The 15,177-nt window shown below is 64.4% G+C and overlaps 2 protein-coding genes across 41 annotated transcripts in view; one reads left to right on the top strand and one right to left on the bottom strand.

Moving 5' to 3' along the window:
• The window catches only part of ADGRE5 (adhesion G protein-coupled receptor E5), a 42,933-nt gene extending 39,778 nt beyond the window's left edge, over nucleotides 1–3,155 (top strand). For 29 of the 38 annotated variants that reach the window (XM_043532684.1, XM_037887938.2, XM_037887942.2 and 26 more), the window contains 5 exons: nucleotides 282–348; nucleotides 641–732; nucleotides 1,089–1,257; nucleotides 2,011–2,100; nucleotides 2,550–3,155. In XM_043532684.1, the coding sequence (XP_043388619.1) occupies nucleotides 282–348; nucleotides 641–732; nucleotides 1,089–1,257; nucleotides 2,011–2,100; nucleotides 2,550–2,585 (454 nt within the window). In that variant the 3' untranslated portion in view covers nucleotides 2,586–3,155. The remainder of the gene's footprint in view (nucleotides 1–281; nucleotides 349–640; nucleotides 733–1,088; nucleotides 1,258–2,010; nucleotides 2,101–2,549) is intronic. The other 9 variants (XM_043532685.1, XM_043532678.1, XM_043532679.1 and 6 more) reach the window with 1 other exon arrangement.
• Nucleotides 3,156–4,147: 992 nt separating this feature from the next.
• DDX39A (DExD-box helicase 39A) lies at nucleotides 4,148–14,026 on the bottom strand. Of its 3 annotated transcripts, none has more exons than XM_037887950.2 (11): nucleotides 13,871–14,026; nucleotides 12,043–12,251; nucleotides 11,407–11,534; nucleotides 9,689–9,781; nucleotides 9,036–9,219; nucleotides 8,239–8,357; nucleotides 7,024–7,155; nucleotides 6,346–6,455; nucleotides 6,059–6,203; nucleotides 4,731–4,878; nucleotides 4,148–4,311 (listed from the first exon to the last, which is right to left on the bottom strand). In XM_037887950.2, exons 2-11 carry the CDS (start codon nucleotides 12,248–12,250, stop codon nucleotides 4,295–4,297), a joined length of 1,284 nt encoding a protein of 427 aa, XP_037743878.1. In that variant the 5' UTR covers nucleotide 12,251; nucleotides 13,871–14,026; the 3' UTR covers nucleotides 4,148–4,294. The 3 variants fall into 3 exon arrangements, with proteins under 3 accessions (XP_037743878.1, XP_043388633.1, XP_037743879.1); XM_043532698.1 differs by having other exon boundaries at nucleotides 12,043–12,253; nucleotides 13,894–13,993; XM_037887951.2 differs by lacking the exon at nucleotides 13,871–14,026 and having other exon boundaries at nucleotides 11,941–12,077.
• Between the last annotated feature and the right edge of the window lie 1,151 nt (nucleotides 14,027–15,177).

Genomic DNA, 15,177 nt, shown 5'->3' on the forward strand with positions numbered 1-15,177 from the left:
GCCGGGTGGGCCGCGGCCATCTGGGCCCACCAGGGGAGGGGAGGGGAGGGCCCCCCTGGGGTGGGTGAGGCCAGCGTGAGGGAGGGGTCACCCGCCTGCCACTTGGGCCAGGGCCCCAGCCCAGGACACTTGTACAACGCAAGGAAGCGCCCAGGCACCAAGGGGGGGGGCTGGCATGTCTCCATACCCCACTCTGCCAGTGCTGGGGAGACCCCCACCCCACAGTGCCCCCTGCTGGCAGGTGAGTGACTAACCCCCATATCTGTCCCTCCCCCCCACAGCTGCTGGCTCTCGCTGGACAAGGGCTTCATTTGGAGCTTCCTGGCGCCCGTCTGCATCATCATCGCGGTAAACCCCCCTCCCCCAGCCCAGCCCCATGCCAGCGCTGGCCCCAGAGGGTCTGGCTGTCGGCTGTCCCTCGGTTCTTTCCTCGGCCACCCAGCCCCAGGGCAGCTGGGCCCCTCGCTGGTCGTCCCCCATCCCACCCCAGAGGCAGAGCTGGGTCACTAGGGGGAGTGGGGCGCCCCAGGCCCAGGCAAGGGGCTGCCCCATGGGCTGCACAGCTGGTAAATCCCATAGTCCCAACCCTTGGGACACACTTGCCCCTCTCCCAACCAGCCTCTCCCCTGCCCCCTGACAGGTCAATGCCGTGATCTTCGTGGTCACCGTCTGGAAGCTGTCCCTGAAATTCGCGGACATCAACCCTGACATGAGCCAGCTGAAGAAGCTCAGGTAGCGGACAGGCGGGCACAGCCCCCGGGGCAGCAGAGACCCTGGCAGTGCCCTGCTGACCCCAGTTGCGGGAGGGGGATATAATTAGCAGGATGTTATCCCCCCCCCCATGTGTGGGAGGGTAGGGGGTACCAGGGGGGAGGGGGCCACATATGAGTAACATTTTCCCCCACCCCCTACTGGCTGGGAGGGCGGAGCTGGGGGCACGGTCCCGGGACATGGGGGCTGTGTGTGGGAGATGTCAATCACATGCCACACAGGCAGGGCCCTAGGAGGTGGGGCCCCAAGGGGGGGAGGGGAGGTGAGCTGTGACTGAGAGGCGGGGCTATGTGACTGGTTCCCCCCCTCCCCCGCAGGGTGCTCACCATCACGGCCATTGCCCAGCTCTGCATCCTGGGCACCACCTGGATCTTTGGCATGTTCCAGTTCAACCAGCGCAGCCTGGTCGTCTCCTACATCTTCGTCATCCTCAACACCCTGCAGGGGCTCTTCATCTTCCTGCTGCACTGTCTGCTCAAGCAACAGGCCAGTCTCCCCCTAGCCGGCGCTCAACCTCAGCCCCACCGTGCCCCCCTCCCGCCCCGGGCACTGCCACAGCCAGCGCTCAACTGCCCCCAGCACCGCCCCACCGCCAGCGCTCACCCCCTGCCCCACAGTGTCACCCCACCCCTGGGCTCCTTCCACAGCCAGCACTCAACTGCCCCCAGCACCGCCCCACAGCCAGTGCTTAACGGCCACCCCACCACCAGCGCTCACCCCCTGTCCCACCACCAGCGCTCACCCCCTGCCCCAGTGTCACCCCACCCCTTGGCTCCTTCCACAGCCAGCACTCAACTGCCCCCAGCCGGTACTTAACGGCCACCCCACAGCCAGCCCTCACTCCCTGCCCCACAGTGTCACTCCACCCGTGGCCTCCTTCCACAGTTGGCACTCAATCCCTGCCCCACAGCAGCCCCCCCCAGACACCCCCCACCAGCCAGCGCTCCTGCCCCACAGCAGCCCCCCCCCAGCACCCCCACAGCCAGCGCCCAACCCCTGGGCTCCTTCCACAGCTGGTGCTCAACCCCTACCCCACAGCCCCCCCCCTCCCCCGCTGGGGGCTCCCCCCCACTGGGAGCTCTCCCTAGTGCCCTCTGCTGTGAGGGGCTGGAGTATCAGAGCTCTCCCCCCCACCCCGCCCCAGCCAGTTCTGGGCCCTTGTCTCCCTACAGCTGAGGCCCCACCCCTGTGAGCTCCCCTGCGCCGTGGGGTGACCAGCCCTCTCCTCTCTCCTGCCAGGTGAGGGACGAGTACCGCAGGTGGCTGAGGTGCGGCGGCCTCAAGGGACCGGCCAAGTACTCTGAGTTCAGCAGCTCGACCACCACACGGGTAAGGGGGGCCAGGCCGTGCCCCACAACAGCACAGGAGCCTTCTGCCTTGCAGCCCTTCCCCCCCCCATCCCTCTCCTCCTGCTCTGGCCCCCACAGCCAAACCCCACCCAGCAAGTGCTCACTGCCTCCTCCCTGTGTTTGGGGGGGGGGGAGGGGCGGGGGTTAGAAGAGAAATGAGGCAGAGCTGGGCTGAGAAGGAAGTCGAAGCCAGAGAGAGGGGCTGGGAGCCCTGGGGTCTGTGCCCAGCTCTGGGAGGGGAGGGGAAATCTAGGAGCCAGGACCCCTGGGGTCTGTCCCCAGCTCTGGGTGGGGCTGAGAGCCAGGACCCCATTTGTCATTTTGACTCACCATGAGGCCTTAGGGCCACTAGTGACCAGCCTAGGGGGAGGGGAGGGGAGAGTGGGGGGTTAAGTCCTGCTCTAACTCCCCCCCCCCACCCCTTTCCAGCAGGGGCTCCAGCCTTCGCAGGAGTCAGGGTTGTAGCACTCTTGCGCTCAGCCCATTTCTGGACACCGCAGCTTTGCACGTAAGAAAACCCGGCCCCCTGCCCGGCAGGGCCCGTGAGCAGGAGCCCCACCACGCACCTGGACTCGCCGCACGCAGATGCTTCAACGGTTGCCCAGTGGAACCTGCCAGGCAGCGGGGGGCACCATTACGCTGCCCAGCTGCCCCCACCCGCTGGTCACTCGCGCCAGCCCCAGGCCTGCATGCAGCGGCCAGCAGGGCTGCCGCTCGGCTCCGACGCGATGTACTCTGGCCACCTGGGGGCGCCTTTCCCTTTGGTACGAACGGTTCCCTGTCCCCGCCTGCGGCACCACGATGGGCTGGGCCGAGTGCGTGCAGTGGAGATGAGCCCAGCCGGCGGTGATGAACCCTCCACCCAGGGTCTGCAGCATCAGCCACTGCCCTTGGCTTCGATGACGGTACCACACGGCCTGAGCCGAAGGAGGCAAGCGGCAGCCCCCAGGGCTCGGCTGTCTGTGTCTCACGGGTAACACTTTTTTTTAAAATGACCTTTTTAAAGTTATTAAAATATTAAGTTTTTGTGACAAACAGCTGCTTCGAGGAGCCATGTGTGGGGCAGCTGGAGAGAACCCAGGAGTCCTGACTCCCAGCCCCCGCTGCTGTAACCCTCTGTTACATGTTCTAAGGGCAGCTGAGCCCCCTGTGATCCTCTGAGTCCAACCAGCTGCAGAACAGGCCTGCGCCCTCCCTGGATTAATTCCTGCTCCATTGAGAGCAGAACACCCCAGCTCCATTGGGAAAAGGCCAGTGATGAGAATCCACCCCGCCCAGGGGAAGCTGTCCCAGTGCTTAATTTACCCTCTTTGCTGATTTCCAGCGTGACTTGGTGTCACTTCCAGCCCTGTGGCTGCTAGACTGAAGAGCCCATTATCAAAGTCCCTGTAGACTGACCAAGTCACCCCGTCCCTGTCTCTTTGCTAACCAAATTGAGCTCCTGGAGTCTGTCACTACAGGGCAGGTTTGCGAATCCTTCCACCATCCTCGCAGGCCTTCTGGCCTCTCTTCAATTTATCAGCATCTATCTAGAAGTGGGGGCATTAGTTAAGTGGCACACAGCCCGGGGCCAGCTATATAGTAAAATAACCTCCCTACTCCTACCTGAGCATCCCCTCTTCACGCATCCTTTAGCTACAGCATTGCCATGGGAGCTCCTCTTCAGCCGATTATCCACCATAACCCCAAATCTGCTTTGCAGGATAGCGTCCCCCTCCTGCAAGTATGGCCTACACGACACCCTACTTCCCCTCGTTGCTGGGATAGAACCCAGGAGTCCTGACTCCCAGTGTCTCGGGGAGACAGAACATGTAATACTCTGAAACCGTTTTTAATCCCACAGATAGATGCGGCCATCTCTGGGGTGGGACACAGCTGTTGTGAAAAGCTGCAGCCACTTTCCAGCCCACTCCAGATAAGGCATTTAAACCAAATTAATTAGAACCTCCCTTGCAGGGGGCCATTACACACAAAACAAATTAAAATCTCATTAAGCCCTTCAAGAAGCTAAAACCCCACCACAGGCACTTGGTAATAAAAAGTTTATTTGAGACACTGTTACACACACATCTACAGGTTTAAAAACTGCATAAAAAATGAAATACCCGTGATCTGACTTAGAAAGGGTTAAAAAGAGCAGCCGGGCTGGTTCTGGGCAGGGGGGTCCGATCCCGTTATCGGCTCTGTTCAACTGTAAGAGAAAGAGGCTGTTAATCCCACTGCTCCCACCAGAGGGCTCCCTCACCCCATTCAGTTCTTCACTGTGACCAGACTCCCCACCACCACCACTAGGGGGCTCCACCACTGTGGCCCCCCGGAGCAGCTGGCATGGCAGCCACCAGAATCCTCCCCCTACAGTCATGGGGGCAGAAGCCATGGGGGGAGGAGTCAGTGGCTGCTGCCGTTCCACAAGCATCAGAGATCAGGAGAGGCCCCACCCCATGCTGAGTCTAATCTACAGGCCCATCACCATGGCACCTGGGCGCCCTGAGGGCATGGGGCTCCCCAGCTGTGATGTCCCCCAGAAAGACAGGATTTGGGCCCAAGCCCCGCAGCTGCTCCCTGGGGGGAGGGCGAAGGGCCAAGGGCTGCCCCCCGGCCGGTACGTACTGTACGTGGAAATGTCGATCTCCTCAGGCAGCTCTGCCACGTTCACCTCGAAGCGATCCTGCACCTCGTTGAGGATCTTGGCGTCGCCCTCGTCCGACACGAAGGTGATGGCCAGGCCCTTGGTGCCGAAGCGCCCGGCACGTGCCACCTGCAATGAACGGGGCGGGGCTGTCAGTGGGGAGGGGCCTCCAGGAGCCACGCCCACCTGCACCATGTGACAGGAACACGATGGGGCTGGCAAGGCACTGGACTCCTGGGAGCTCCTCCCCCTAGGAACCTGCAACCGCCTGGGAGCCCAGCGCAGGTGTGGGAGGGCATGGGGCCAGGAGAGGCTGGGGTTCTGTGACCCACCCTGGGCGATGCAGCGGGGGGGGGAGGGGCAAAGGCAACTCTGAGGCCCCCCAGGTATGCCCCCCCAACCCTATGGGGGCATCAGCAGGGGCCACTTGCCAAGCACCCGCCCTGCCTGATTATTAAAGAGCCCGGCAAAGAGCCCCCCACATCCCGACAGTGTTATGAATTACACCCGATAGGTCACGCACAGTTCGAGCCTCGGCTGAGGCACACGAACAAAGTCTACAACTGCAGAGTTTCCAGAGACACTAAGTTAATTACGCTCGAGCGTGGTGCCCCCCTGCTAGTCAGGAGGGGGCCCCGAATGCAGGTTATACAGAGATTATATACCTTTTAGCAAAGCATGTTGCCCTCGTGCATCGGAAACCTTAGCCAGTAGACAAACCCTTCCCTTATCTACCACCTGTCCCTGCTAGGTACATTCCCCGTGCTAGACCATTACTTCAACTACACAACATGGTCCCACAACATGGTCCCAAAGCAATGCACCAGTAGCCTCTCCTATCAGGATGGGAGGCTCACATCAAGGCCAGGAGGCAGGGAATTAGAAACAGACAAAGAACAGAAACCGGGAGTCGAGACAGGCCGGAGATAAGGGGGGGCTTTCACAGGAATGCAGTATCTAAGGAACACCCCTCCGGGTGCATGATGTGCTTGCTTTTAGACAATGGTGGGTCCCAAACCAAAATGGAGTCACATATGCTAACTTTTCCTTAACAACAGGCCCAGATCAAACCCATCCCTGGGCAGCCAGGGCCATACCGCTTGTCAGCAAGGGCACCCCTTGCTCCAGTAACAGCAGATACCAGAGTAGCAGCTGGTCCAGGGGTGCTGGGCCCCCAGTGTTGGGCAGAGCCTGTGGGCAATGAGGCTCCCCACCGATGCCCATGATGTGCCTGGGCCAGCAGCCACAGGGTCAGGCCCCCCCCCCGCATGCCGGGCCAGGCCCGGCTCTCCCCAGCGGCAGAGCTCACCCGGTGCAGGTAGGTGTCCGAGTCCTCGGGCATGTCGTAGTTGAAGACGATGTTGACACGCTCGATGTCCATCCCCCGCCCGAACAAGTTGGTGGCCACCAGGATGCGGCGCTGGAAATCCTTGAATTGCTGGTACCGGGACAGCCTGGGGGGGGGAATCACACCTGAGACCCCAGCCCTGCTCCAACCACTAGGCCCCGCTCCCCTCCCAGAGCCTGGTGCCAGCACAAATCAGGTCAACGAGACTCGCCAGGCCCTGCCCAGCACCTCCAGTGCCCAGCACCCACCTCTCCTCCTGCGACATGCCCCGGTGGATGGCGATGGCCGGGAAGTTCTGCTCCACCAGCAGCTGGGCCAGGGCCATGCAGCGCTGCACCGACTTGACGAAGATCACCACCTGGGGGAGGGGTGGAGGGTTAGCACCCAGCACCCCCCACCTCACCAGACAGCTCCACCTCCTCCCTGCCCCCACCCCATCAGCACAGGAGGTGAAGGGGGGCGGACAGGACACCAGCTGTTCAACCCCAGCCCGGACCACCCCCCGGATCTTGCCTGGGATCAGACCCCCCCAAGGTCAATCCTGCTCCTGCCCCCCTCTTCCCAGCCATCCACAGGCCTCACCCCTTCTGCAGTGGAGTCTAAAGGGCCCATCTTGCTCTGGTCTCCCATCTGGGGGGTGTCACTGCCCCTCCCCCCCTCCCCCCCCCCCCCCCCACACACACAGAGTGCAGCCAGAGGAGACTGAGCATGCTCTAACCCCCCCGCCCCCCCGAACCAAGCAAGGCTCCTCACCCTCCTGGCTCTCCCAGGGGCCTAGCGCTGTGGGTGGCTCTGGCAAGGTTCCACAGCCTGGCCCTGGCATCACAGCCAGCCGGAACGCAGGAGTCCTGCTCCCAGTCCCACGCTCCCCTCCCAGAGCTGGGGACGGGACCCAGGCGTCCCCCCCCGCACACGCACACACACACCTGGTTGAACTCCAGCACGTCGAGCAGGTCGAAGAGCTTGCGGTTCTTCTCGCTGTCCTTCAGCTTGACATAATACTGCTGCAGGCCGTGCAGCGTCAGCTTGGTCTCGTCGTCCACGAAGACCTCCATGGGCTGGGGGGAGGGAGCAGCTCAGTGACACCCCCTCACTGCCAAAGAGGCTTCAATCCAGCTCTCCGTGAGCCAACCCCCGGTTTGAACCCAGCACTGAGCAGGGGCTCCGCCACTTGAGCTGGGGGAGGAGCTCCCTTCGACAGCAGCCGTAGTAGACCCTTACCCTCCCCACACCACCCAGCCACCAGAGGGAGTCAAAGCTCCACCTCCAGCATGGGTCAGCAACACCCCCACAGCAGGGCCTGCCTCACCCAGGCTATGGATGTGCCAGGGGCAAAGGACCGCCAAACCTCGCTGTGCCAGGGCCTGGGGCAGCAGCCAGAGTGGTGGGAAGGCTTTTCCACAGCAGACCCTCCCACACAAGGCTGGGGTCCCAGAGACCCTGCGTGAGGGGGCCAGGAACCCCAGACCAGCTGGCCCCCCACCATGCTTCCTCCTGCCCGGAGCAGGGGACCTGGCTGGGTGCCCCCATCAAGCCAGCAGGTGCTGGGTGAGTTGCTGGTGGCCAGGCCCGGAGGCTTAGGGCTGTTCAATGCTGAGCCCAGCCGGGGATTGAGGGCACCTTTCCTGGCCAGGCTGGGGAGGGACCAGGCCCACGAGGGGTGAGGGGCAGGGGGACAGGCTGGGCCGCAGGGGGTGAGGGGCAGGGGAGCGGGCCAGGTGACAGCAGGTGAGGGGCAGGGCCCATGAGGGGTGAGTGGCAGGGGGGCAGGCTGGGCAGCAGGGGGTGAGTGGCCACAGGCAGGCCCATGAGGGGTGATGGGCCGGGGGCAGGGGGGGCAGGGCAGCAGGGGGTGAGAGGCCGAGGGGGGCAGGGGTGATGGGCCAGTGGGTGAGGGATCAGGGGCAGGCTGGGTGGCAGGGGTGATGGGCTGGGGGGGGGGGGGGAGGGCCAAGGAGCAGGCCCACGAGGGGTGATGGGCCGGGTGGTGAGGGGTCGGGGGCAGGCTGGGTGGCGGGGGGTGGGAGGGGTGATGGGCTGGGAGGGCAGGGCCAGGCCCACGCGGGGTGATGAGCTGGGGGCAGGCTGGGCGGCAGGGGGTGAGGGGTGATGGGCCGGGCCGGGGGGGGCCGGGGACTCACATCCTGCATGAACTTGCGGCACACCGGCCGGATCTCCTTGCTGAGGGTGGCGCTGAACATCATGCACTGCTTCTCGTGGGGCGTCAGCCGGAAGATCTCCTGCACGTCCCGCCGCATGTCTGTGGGGAGGGAGGGTCACTGCACTGGAGACAGCTGGGGGGCCTCACGTTTAACCCCCAGAGGTCCAGCCCTGGGATCAAGGCCCAGAACCAGGCCGCTGGGGTGAAAGCTCCAGCCACCCCCCAGACTAGAGCCAGCTGAGCCCCCCCAAGTCGCTCCCTGCAACCGGTGACTTAATCCCAGACTGTCTGATCCCACTCCCCTGCAGGCAGCCTCCCCCTCGCTCCCCGCCAGGTGTCTGCACCCCCCCCCCCGGCCTGGGGTCACACCCCAGACACACAGGCCTGGCCTTCAGACCAGCAGGACCCAGGGACACACAGCAGCTCCAGCCCTGATGCTGGCAGGGTCCCTAGGGCAGAACCAGCTGTCGCCATCCCTGCCCCAGAGAAAGGAGACGCTCGCCACCCAGGCAGCTGGAGAAGGTTCAGACCCTGTCATGTATTCCCAGCGCTGGGAGGGGAGCGGGGCTTGAACCCAGGGGCCGTACTCCCCACCCCCCAGTCTCCCCTGGTCTAACCACTAGGCCCCACTCCCCTCCCAGGGCTTGGATTAGAACCCAGGAGCCCTGACAGATGATGCAGACAGCCCCTAGGCCTCAGGTACCCCAGGCAGGTTGGGACACTCTGGGGATCCCCCCCCCACACCCACACCCCCTAGCGCCCCCCACCCCATCTCACCAAGCTGCTCCAGCATCTTGTCGCACTCGTCCAGCACGAAGTGCTTGACGCTCCGCAGGTTGAGGCTCTTGTTGCGCACCAGGGCCAGGATGCGCCCCGGGGTCCCCACCACGATGTGGGGGCAGTTCTTCTTCAGCACCTCCTCATCCTTCTTGATGGACAGGCCCCCGAAGAACACCCCCACCTGCAGGCGGCCGGGGGAACAGCAGGGTCAGTGGCCAGGCAGCGAACCCCCAGCACCGGGCAGGCCTGGGGCTAGGGGAGCATCCCTCCACTCCCACTGGGGGGAAACTGAGGCAGGAGGGACAGGACTTGTCCAAGGGCAGTTTAGTGGCAGGGCCTAGACTTGAACCCAGGAGTCCTGACCCACCCCCAGCCACTCTCTGGGTCTCCCACATGAGGACGGAGAAGACGGAGACCCACCCTTGCAGCTTCCAAGCTTCAGGCCCTCAACACAGTCATATGGGCAGCTGCTGAGCGGCTCACGCTGTGGGGGGTGGGGCTGTGTCTCCAAGGTCTAGCCCCCTGGAAGGGGAGATATTCAGCCTGGCTCCAGTGAGTGAGGAGTGGGGGGAGTAACACTCGTGGCTCCACCGGAGGCACCAGGGGCGCGGGGGAGGGGGTTCCCCTCGATGCCGGGGGGCCAGGCTCACCTTGACGCTGGGCATGTACTTGGAGAAGCGTTCGTACTCCTTGCTGATCTGGAATGCCAACTCCCGCGTGTGGCACATCACCAGCACCGACACCTGAGGCGGGGGGGAGAAGAGAAGGGGTCACCCCAGCAGAGACCCTGCCCTGCCCCCCTGGGATACAGCCCGACGCCCCCACTCAGAGACACCCCTCCCCCATCCCCTCAGGGATAGCTGCCACCTCCCACAAATCCTGGAGAACAGGTGCCCCCATCTTTGCCCCTTCCCCTGAGCTTTCAGAACTTCCCCCACCCCCATGAAGACCGGACTAATCCAGAGCAACGAGGGTCCATGCTGCTAATGCTGCAACAGCAGGAACAGGCCCCACTGCTAGCCAGGATCGCTCTGGCCCATGGATCCGGGGCAGGCCATGGGCCCCAGTGGCCCGGGCTCAGCGGAGCAGAGTTCGGTGGCTGCCAGCCCCATGCGGCTACGGCCCGCTGGGAGGCTGTCCCGGGGCAGGATCCAGCCCACAGGGGGTATCCCAGCACCAGCCCAGTGCCAGGCTGGCGGCTCCGAGCCAGCCCCCCGAGGCAGTGGAGCCACTGGAGATCCAGACACATGGCAGCAGCGCCCAGGCAGGCCCATCCCCAGCCAGGAGTGGGCAAAGCCCCATGCTCCCTGCAGTGCCGGGGGCAGCAGGGCGTGGCCGGGAGGCAGCAGGCTCCTGAGGCACATCCAGCTGGGTCAGCGAGGGCCCAGGGCCGCGCTTCAGGGCGCTCACATGCAGCGAGTTCGCCAGCTCTCGGATCAGCACCGCAGCAGTCTCCCTGCTGCTGCCCGGTCCCCACCTGCTCCGGAGATCCCTCCAGCATCGCTGGGGTGGCGCCAGCCCCACAGCCCAGTGTGATCCCCACCAGGGACCCCTGGCCTCCCCCCCCAACCCATAGTCAGATTTGAAGGCAGAAGGGATGCTTCTCAGCAACAGCCTGTCCTGGACTCCGAGGCTAGCCTGGGCCAGAGAAACACACGGCTCTGGCCACACTGGATTCTCCCACTGCATCAGCAGCACCCCAAAGTCCCCGCCAGGGGCAGGCCCAGAACCAGCCTCCCAGGGATCCACTTCCCAGGAGCTGCAGGCCAGAGGGGCCCGTCTAACTCCAACCTCCTGTAGCACGGCCAGGGACCGGCCTCCGCTCACCCCTGTACTGAGCCCAACAGCGCATCAGGCTAAGGCACCTTCCCCACGGCGGCTCGCGTGCAAGGCATCGAGACGCGGAGAATCCAGCCCTGCCCTGGCGTCGTTCCCAGGGTTAACCCCCTTCGCTGTGAACCACGCGCGGCCCTCATTTGCTTAACGAGCAACAGCGCAAGCAAGAGGTGGCCAAAAGTACACGTGGGCTCAGAAACGAATGAGTTGAGTTCCTGCAGTACAGGTCCAGCCACAGCTATGAGCCAGCATGGTCAAGGACGCAGTGGGTGTCCCTAAACCTGGGACTGCGGGACAAGGGATGGATCACTCGCTAATTGCCCTGCTCCGCTCACTCCCTCTGAAGCATCTGGTGCCATGTTCTCCTTGCCAAGTCTACCCCACAGCACAGCCATGCGAGAGACCCCAGGTGCCTTCCCACATGGGGTGGGGCAGAGAGAGGCGAGGGGGCCGGGGAGGCAAGCCTGCTCCTCTCCCCAGCAAATCCCACAGCCCAGACACACGCACACAGACACCCGCCCCCACCCTGTACCTGTCCATCCACCGGCTCGATCTGCTGCAGCGTGGCCAGCACGAAGACGGCCGTCTTGCCCATGCCCGACTTGGCCTGGCACAGCACGTCCATGCCCAGGATGGCCTGCGGGATGCACTCGTGCTGCACTGTGGGAGCAAAGGCGGACGCACGGCCGTTACACGGGGCACAACAGAACGAGGTAGAGCTGGGGATAGAACCCAGGAGTCCTGACTCCCAGCCCCCTGCTCTAACCCACTAAACCCCAACCCCCTCCTGCTCTGGAGCATTAGGGTCAGCCCCCTACTGAGCCCCACCCCTCTCCCAGGGGCACAGTGCCCCCTAGTGCCACACTGGGACCAACACTGGGGAGAGCACCCCCTGCTGAGCCCCACCCCACTCCCTGCAGCACAGCGCCCCCTAGTGCTGCACTGGAGCCAGCACGGACTGTGGGGGAGAGCGCCCCCTGCTGAGCCCCTGCTTCCCCCACTTGGCAGGGCAGATCTCGAGGATCTCACTCCCTTGCCGACGCCCCCGTCCCCCCGCAGCTCTCACCAGGCAGCGCCGCTCTCTACGGCCCCCGCCCGCAGCTCCTCCCAGGCGGGCTGGCAAGGGGGTTGCGCTCCTGGGGGCCGGGGGCCTCGGCTCCGCTCCTACCTTCAGACGGGTGCTCAAAGCCACAGTCCACGATGGCTCGCAGTAGCTCAGGTTTGAGCAGGAAATCCCGGAAGCCCGAGCTGTGGATGGACACGTAGGAGCCTTTCACGTCCTTCTTTGCTGGAGGGGGCACCGCATCCGCCACCACCTGGGGCTCCTCGTCCTCCTCATAATCCAGCAGCTCGTTCTCCACGTCCTGCTCAGCCATTCTGTGAGGAACAGACACGCTCAGCGGCTGCGGGTCCGCACTGAGGGGCACCAGCGGATCAGGGGCAGGGGGAACAGGGCTGGGGTAGCAGGGGGCTGCAGGTCGGGACTGAGGAGAACCCACAGAGCTGGTGGGGAGCTGAAGCTGGGCTAGCAGGGGGCTGCAGGTGGGGATTGAGGGGCACTGCCAGAGCTGGGGGGAGCCCAGGGCTGAGGTATCAGGAGCTGCGGGTCAGGATTGAGGGGCGCTGGTAGAGGTGTGGGGGGCTGCGGGTCAGCAGTGAGGGGCAGCGACAGAGCTGGGGGCGGGGGGGGGAACACACACCCAGAGCTGGGCTAGCAGGGGCTGCGGGTCAGGATTGAGGGGCACTGGCAGAGCGCGGAGGGGGACAAGGCTGGGCTGCCAGGGGGCTGCAAGTGGGGATTGAGGGGCACCGGCAGAGCTGGGGGGAGCCCGGGGCTGAGGTATCAGGAGCTGTGGGTCAGGATTGAGGGGCGGTGGTAGAGGTGCGGGGAGGAGCCCAGGGCCGGGCTAGCAGGGGGCTGCGGGTCAGGATTGAGGGGCACTGGCAGAGCTGGGGGGAGCCCAGGGCTAGGATAGCAGGGGGCTGCGGGTCGGGACTGAGGAGAACCCACAGAGCTGGTGGGGAGCTGAAGCTGGGCTAGCAAGGGGCTGCAGGTGGGGATTGAGGGGCACTGCCAGAACTGGGGGGAGCCCAGGGCTGACGTATCAGGATCGAGGGGCGCTGGTAGAGGTGCGGGGGGCTGCGGGTCAGCAGTGAGGGGCACCGACAGAGCTGGGTGGGGGGGGACACGCGCCCAGTGCTGGGCTAGCAGGGGCTGCGGGTCGGGATTGGGGGCACTGGTAGAAGTGGGGGGAGAGCCCAGGACTGGGCTAGCAAGGGCTGCGGATCGGGAGTGAGGAGCACCGGCAGAGCTGGGGGGAGCCCAGGGCTGAGGTATCAGGAGCTGTGGGTCAGGATTGAGGGCCGCTGGTAGAGGTGCGGCGGGAGCCCAGGGCTGGGGTAGCAGGGGCTGCGGGTTGGGAGTGGGGGGCACCGGCAGAGCTGGGGGGGGGGGGAGGGCTGGCAGGGAGCTGCGGGTCGGGATTGAGGGGCACTGCCAGAGCTGGGGGGAGCCCGGGGCTGAGGTACCAGGGGCTGCGGGTTGGGAGTGGGGGGCGCCGGCAGAGCTGGGGGGGGCAGGGCCGGGCGAGCAGGGGGCTGCGGGTCGGGGAGTGGGGGGCGCTGGTAGAGGTGCGGGGGGGAGCCCAGGGCCGGGCGAGCAGGGGGCTGCGGGTCGGGAGTGGGGGGCGCCGGCAGAGCTGGGGGGGGGGCAGGGCCGGGCGAGCAGGGGGCTGCGGGTCGGGGAGTGGGGGGCACCGACAGAGCTGGGGGGCGGGAAACTCCTGCATAGAACTTGCCCCCCACGAGAGCTGCTCCTGTCGGGGATCGAGCCCAGCCACCCCGACCCCGGGAACGCAGAGCGGGGAGGGGGCGGGGGGGGCCGCCGCCTTGGGGACACCAGAGCATCTCCCGCAACAGGCCCCCGACCCCGGGTCCGGACCAGGCCGCAGGCCAAGCCCCGGGCTCGCGTGACCGCCCCGCCCGGCCGCTCTCACCTCGCGCTCCCGGAGGCCGCTCACGTGGTGCCGCGCTCCGGCTCCGACTCCCGCGCGGCTTGTCCTCCTCCCGGCGACGACAGAGCGTTCCTTCCGTTTCCGCCCCCATTGGGGCGGTGCCCCGTCACTCCGGCCGCGCCCTCCATTCTCATTGGTCTTCGCCAGGCCCGAAGCCCGCCTGACGCCGGAAGGAGGCGGTGCAATTAGACGCATTGCCAGTTGATTGGCTGATGGAGCTGTCGATCTTTCCAAGCGGCCTGTTGATTGCGTCGCCTCGCCTGTCAGTCACCGCGCTCTTTCACTGGTTTCCTTGGGGGGTAGATCTGCCATCCTGAGTGCGGGCGGTGCAAAGGGCACGCGAAGCCCGGGGTGAGACGCCATTTTGATTGATGGCAAAGAAAGACACCATTGGGCTGGGAGGCAACGGGACGCCATCTTGAGTGCTGGCAGGAGCTTCCAGCCAGGATCAGAGGCGCAGAAGGGCCAGGCTGGGCCATGGTGGGCAGGCGCCTTAACTGGGGATGGGCAGGACTGCTGGCAGCCAGGGGACCAACCCGGCCGCCTTGGCTAGCAGCCATTGATGGACCTGGCCAGGTCTGCTCCAAGCCCAGTCCCAGCTCTTGGCGGAGAAGCCCATTGTTCCGTTTGCTCGTTAATTTCATCCGGTGACCCCGGGTTCCTGTGTTACGTGAAGGGGCAAATATTCAATCTCTCCACCCCATTCCTGATTTTATAGTCCCCTGTGTCGATATCCCCCCTCGGTCAGCTCTTTTCTACACTGAACGGTCCTGGCCTTTTTAATCTCGCCTCGTACGGAAGCGGTTCCGTCCCCCTGATCATATCTGTTGCCCTTCTCTGCACCTGTCCCAGTTCAACATATCTTCTCTGAGACGGGGTGACCAGAGCTGCACCCAGTATTCAAGATGTGGCTGGACCATGGATTTATATCGTGGCATTGCGATATTTCCTCGCTTATTTTCTATCCCTTTGCTAATGGTTCCCAACATTGTGTTCGCTTCTTCGACGGCCGCTGCCCACTGAACGGATGTTTTCAGAGAAGTATCCGCGATGGCTCCAAGATCTCTTTCTTGCATGGTAGCAGCTAATTTAGACCCACTCACTTTGTATGTACAGTGGGGCTTTCGTTCTCCAATGTGCGTTACTTTACACTGCTCAACACTGAATTTCATCTGCCATTTTGTTGCCCCATCACCCAGGTTTGTGAGATCCCTTTGTAACTCTTCGCAGTCAGCTTTGGACTTTACCGTTTTGAGTAATTTTATATCATCTCCCAACTGCCAGCTCAC

The sequence above is a fragment of the Chelonia mydas genome, chromosome 20 (assembly GCF_015237465.2).
Source record: "Chelonia mydas isolate rCheMyd1 chromosome 20, rCheMyd1.pri.v2, whole genome shotgun sequence".
Classification (NCBI taxonomy): domain Eukaryota; kingdom Metazoa; phylum Chordata; order Testudines; family Cheloniidae; genus Chelonia; species Chelonia mydas.

What these genes read in the sequence shown, in the direction of transcription:
- DDX39A (XM_037887950.2), bottom strand. Translation starts at nt 12,250, where the DNA reads ATGGCTGAGCAGGACGTGGAGAACGAGCTGCTGGATTATGAGGAGGAC. An exon ending in GCCGCAAGTTCATGCAGGAT is followed by an intron (nt 7,156 to 8,238) that starts GTGAGTCCCCGG and finishes CCCTCCCCCCAG; the next exon opens with CCCATGGAGGTCTTCGTGGA. An exon ending in GGCATGTCGCAGGAGGAGAG is followed by an intron (nt 6,204 to 6,345) that starts GTGGGTGCTGGG and finishes TCCCCCCCCCAG; the next exon opens with GCTGTCCCGGTACCAGCAAT.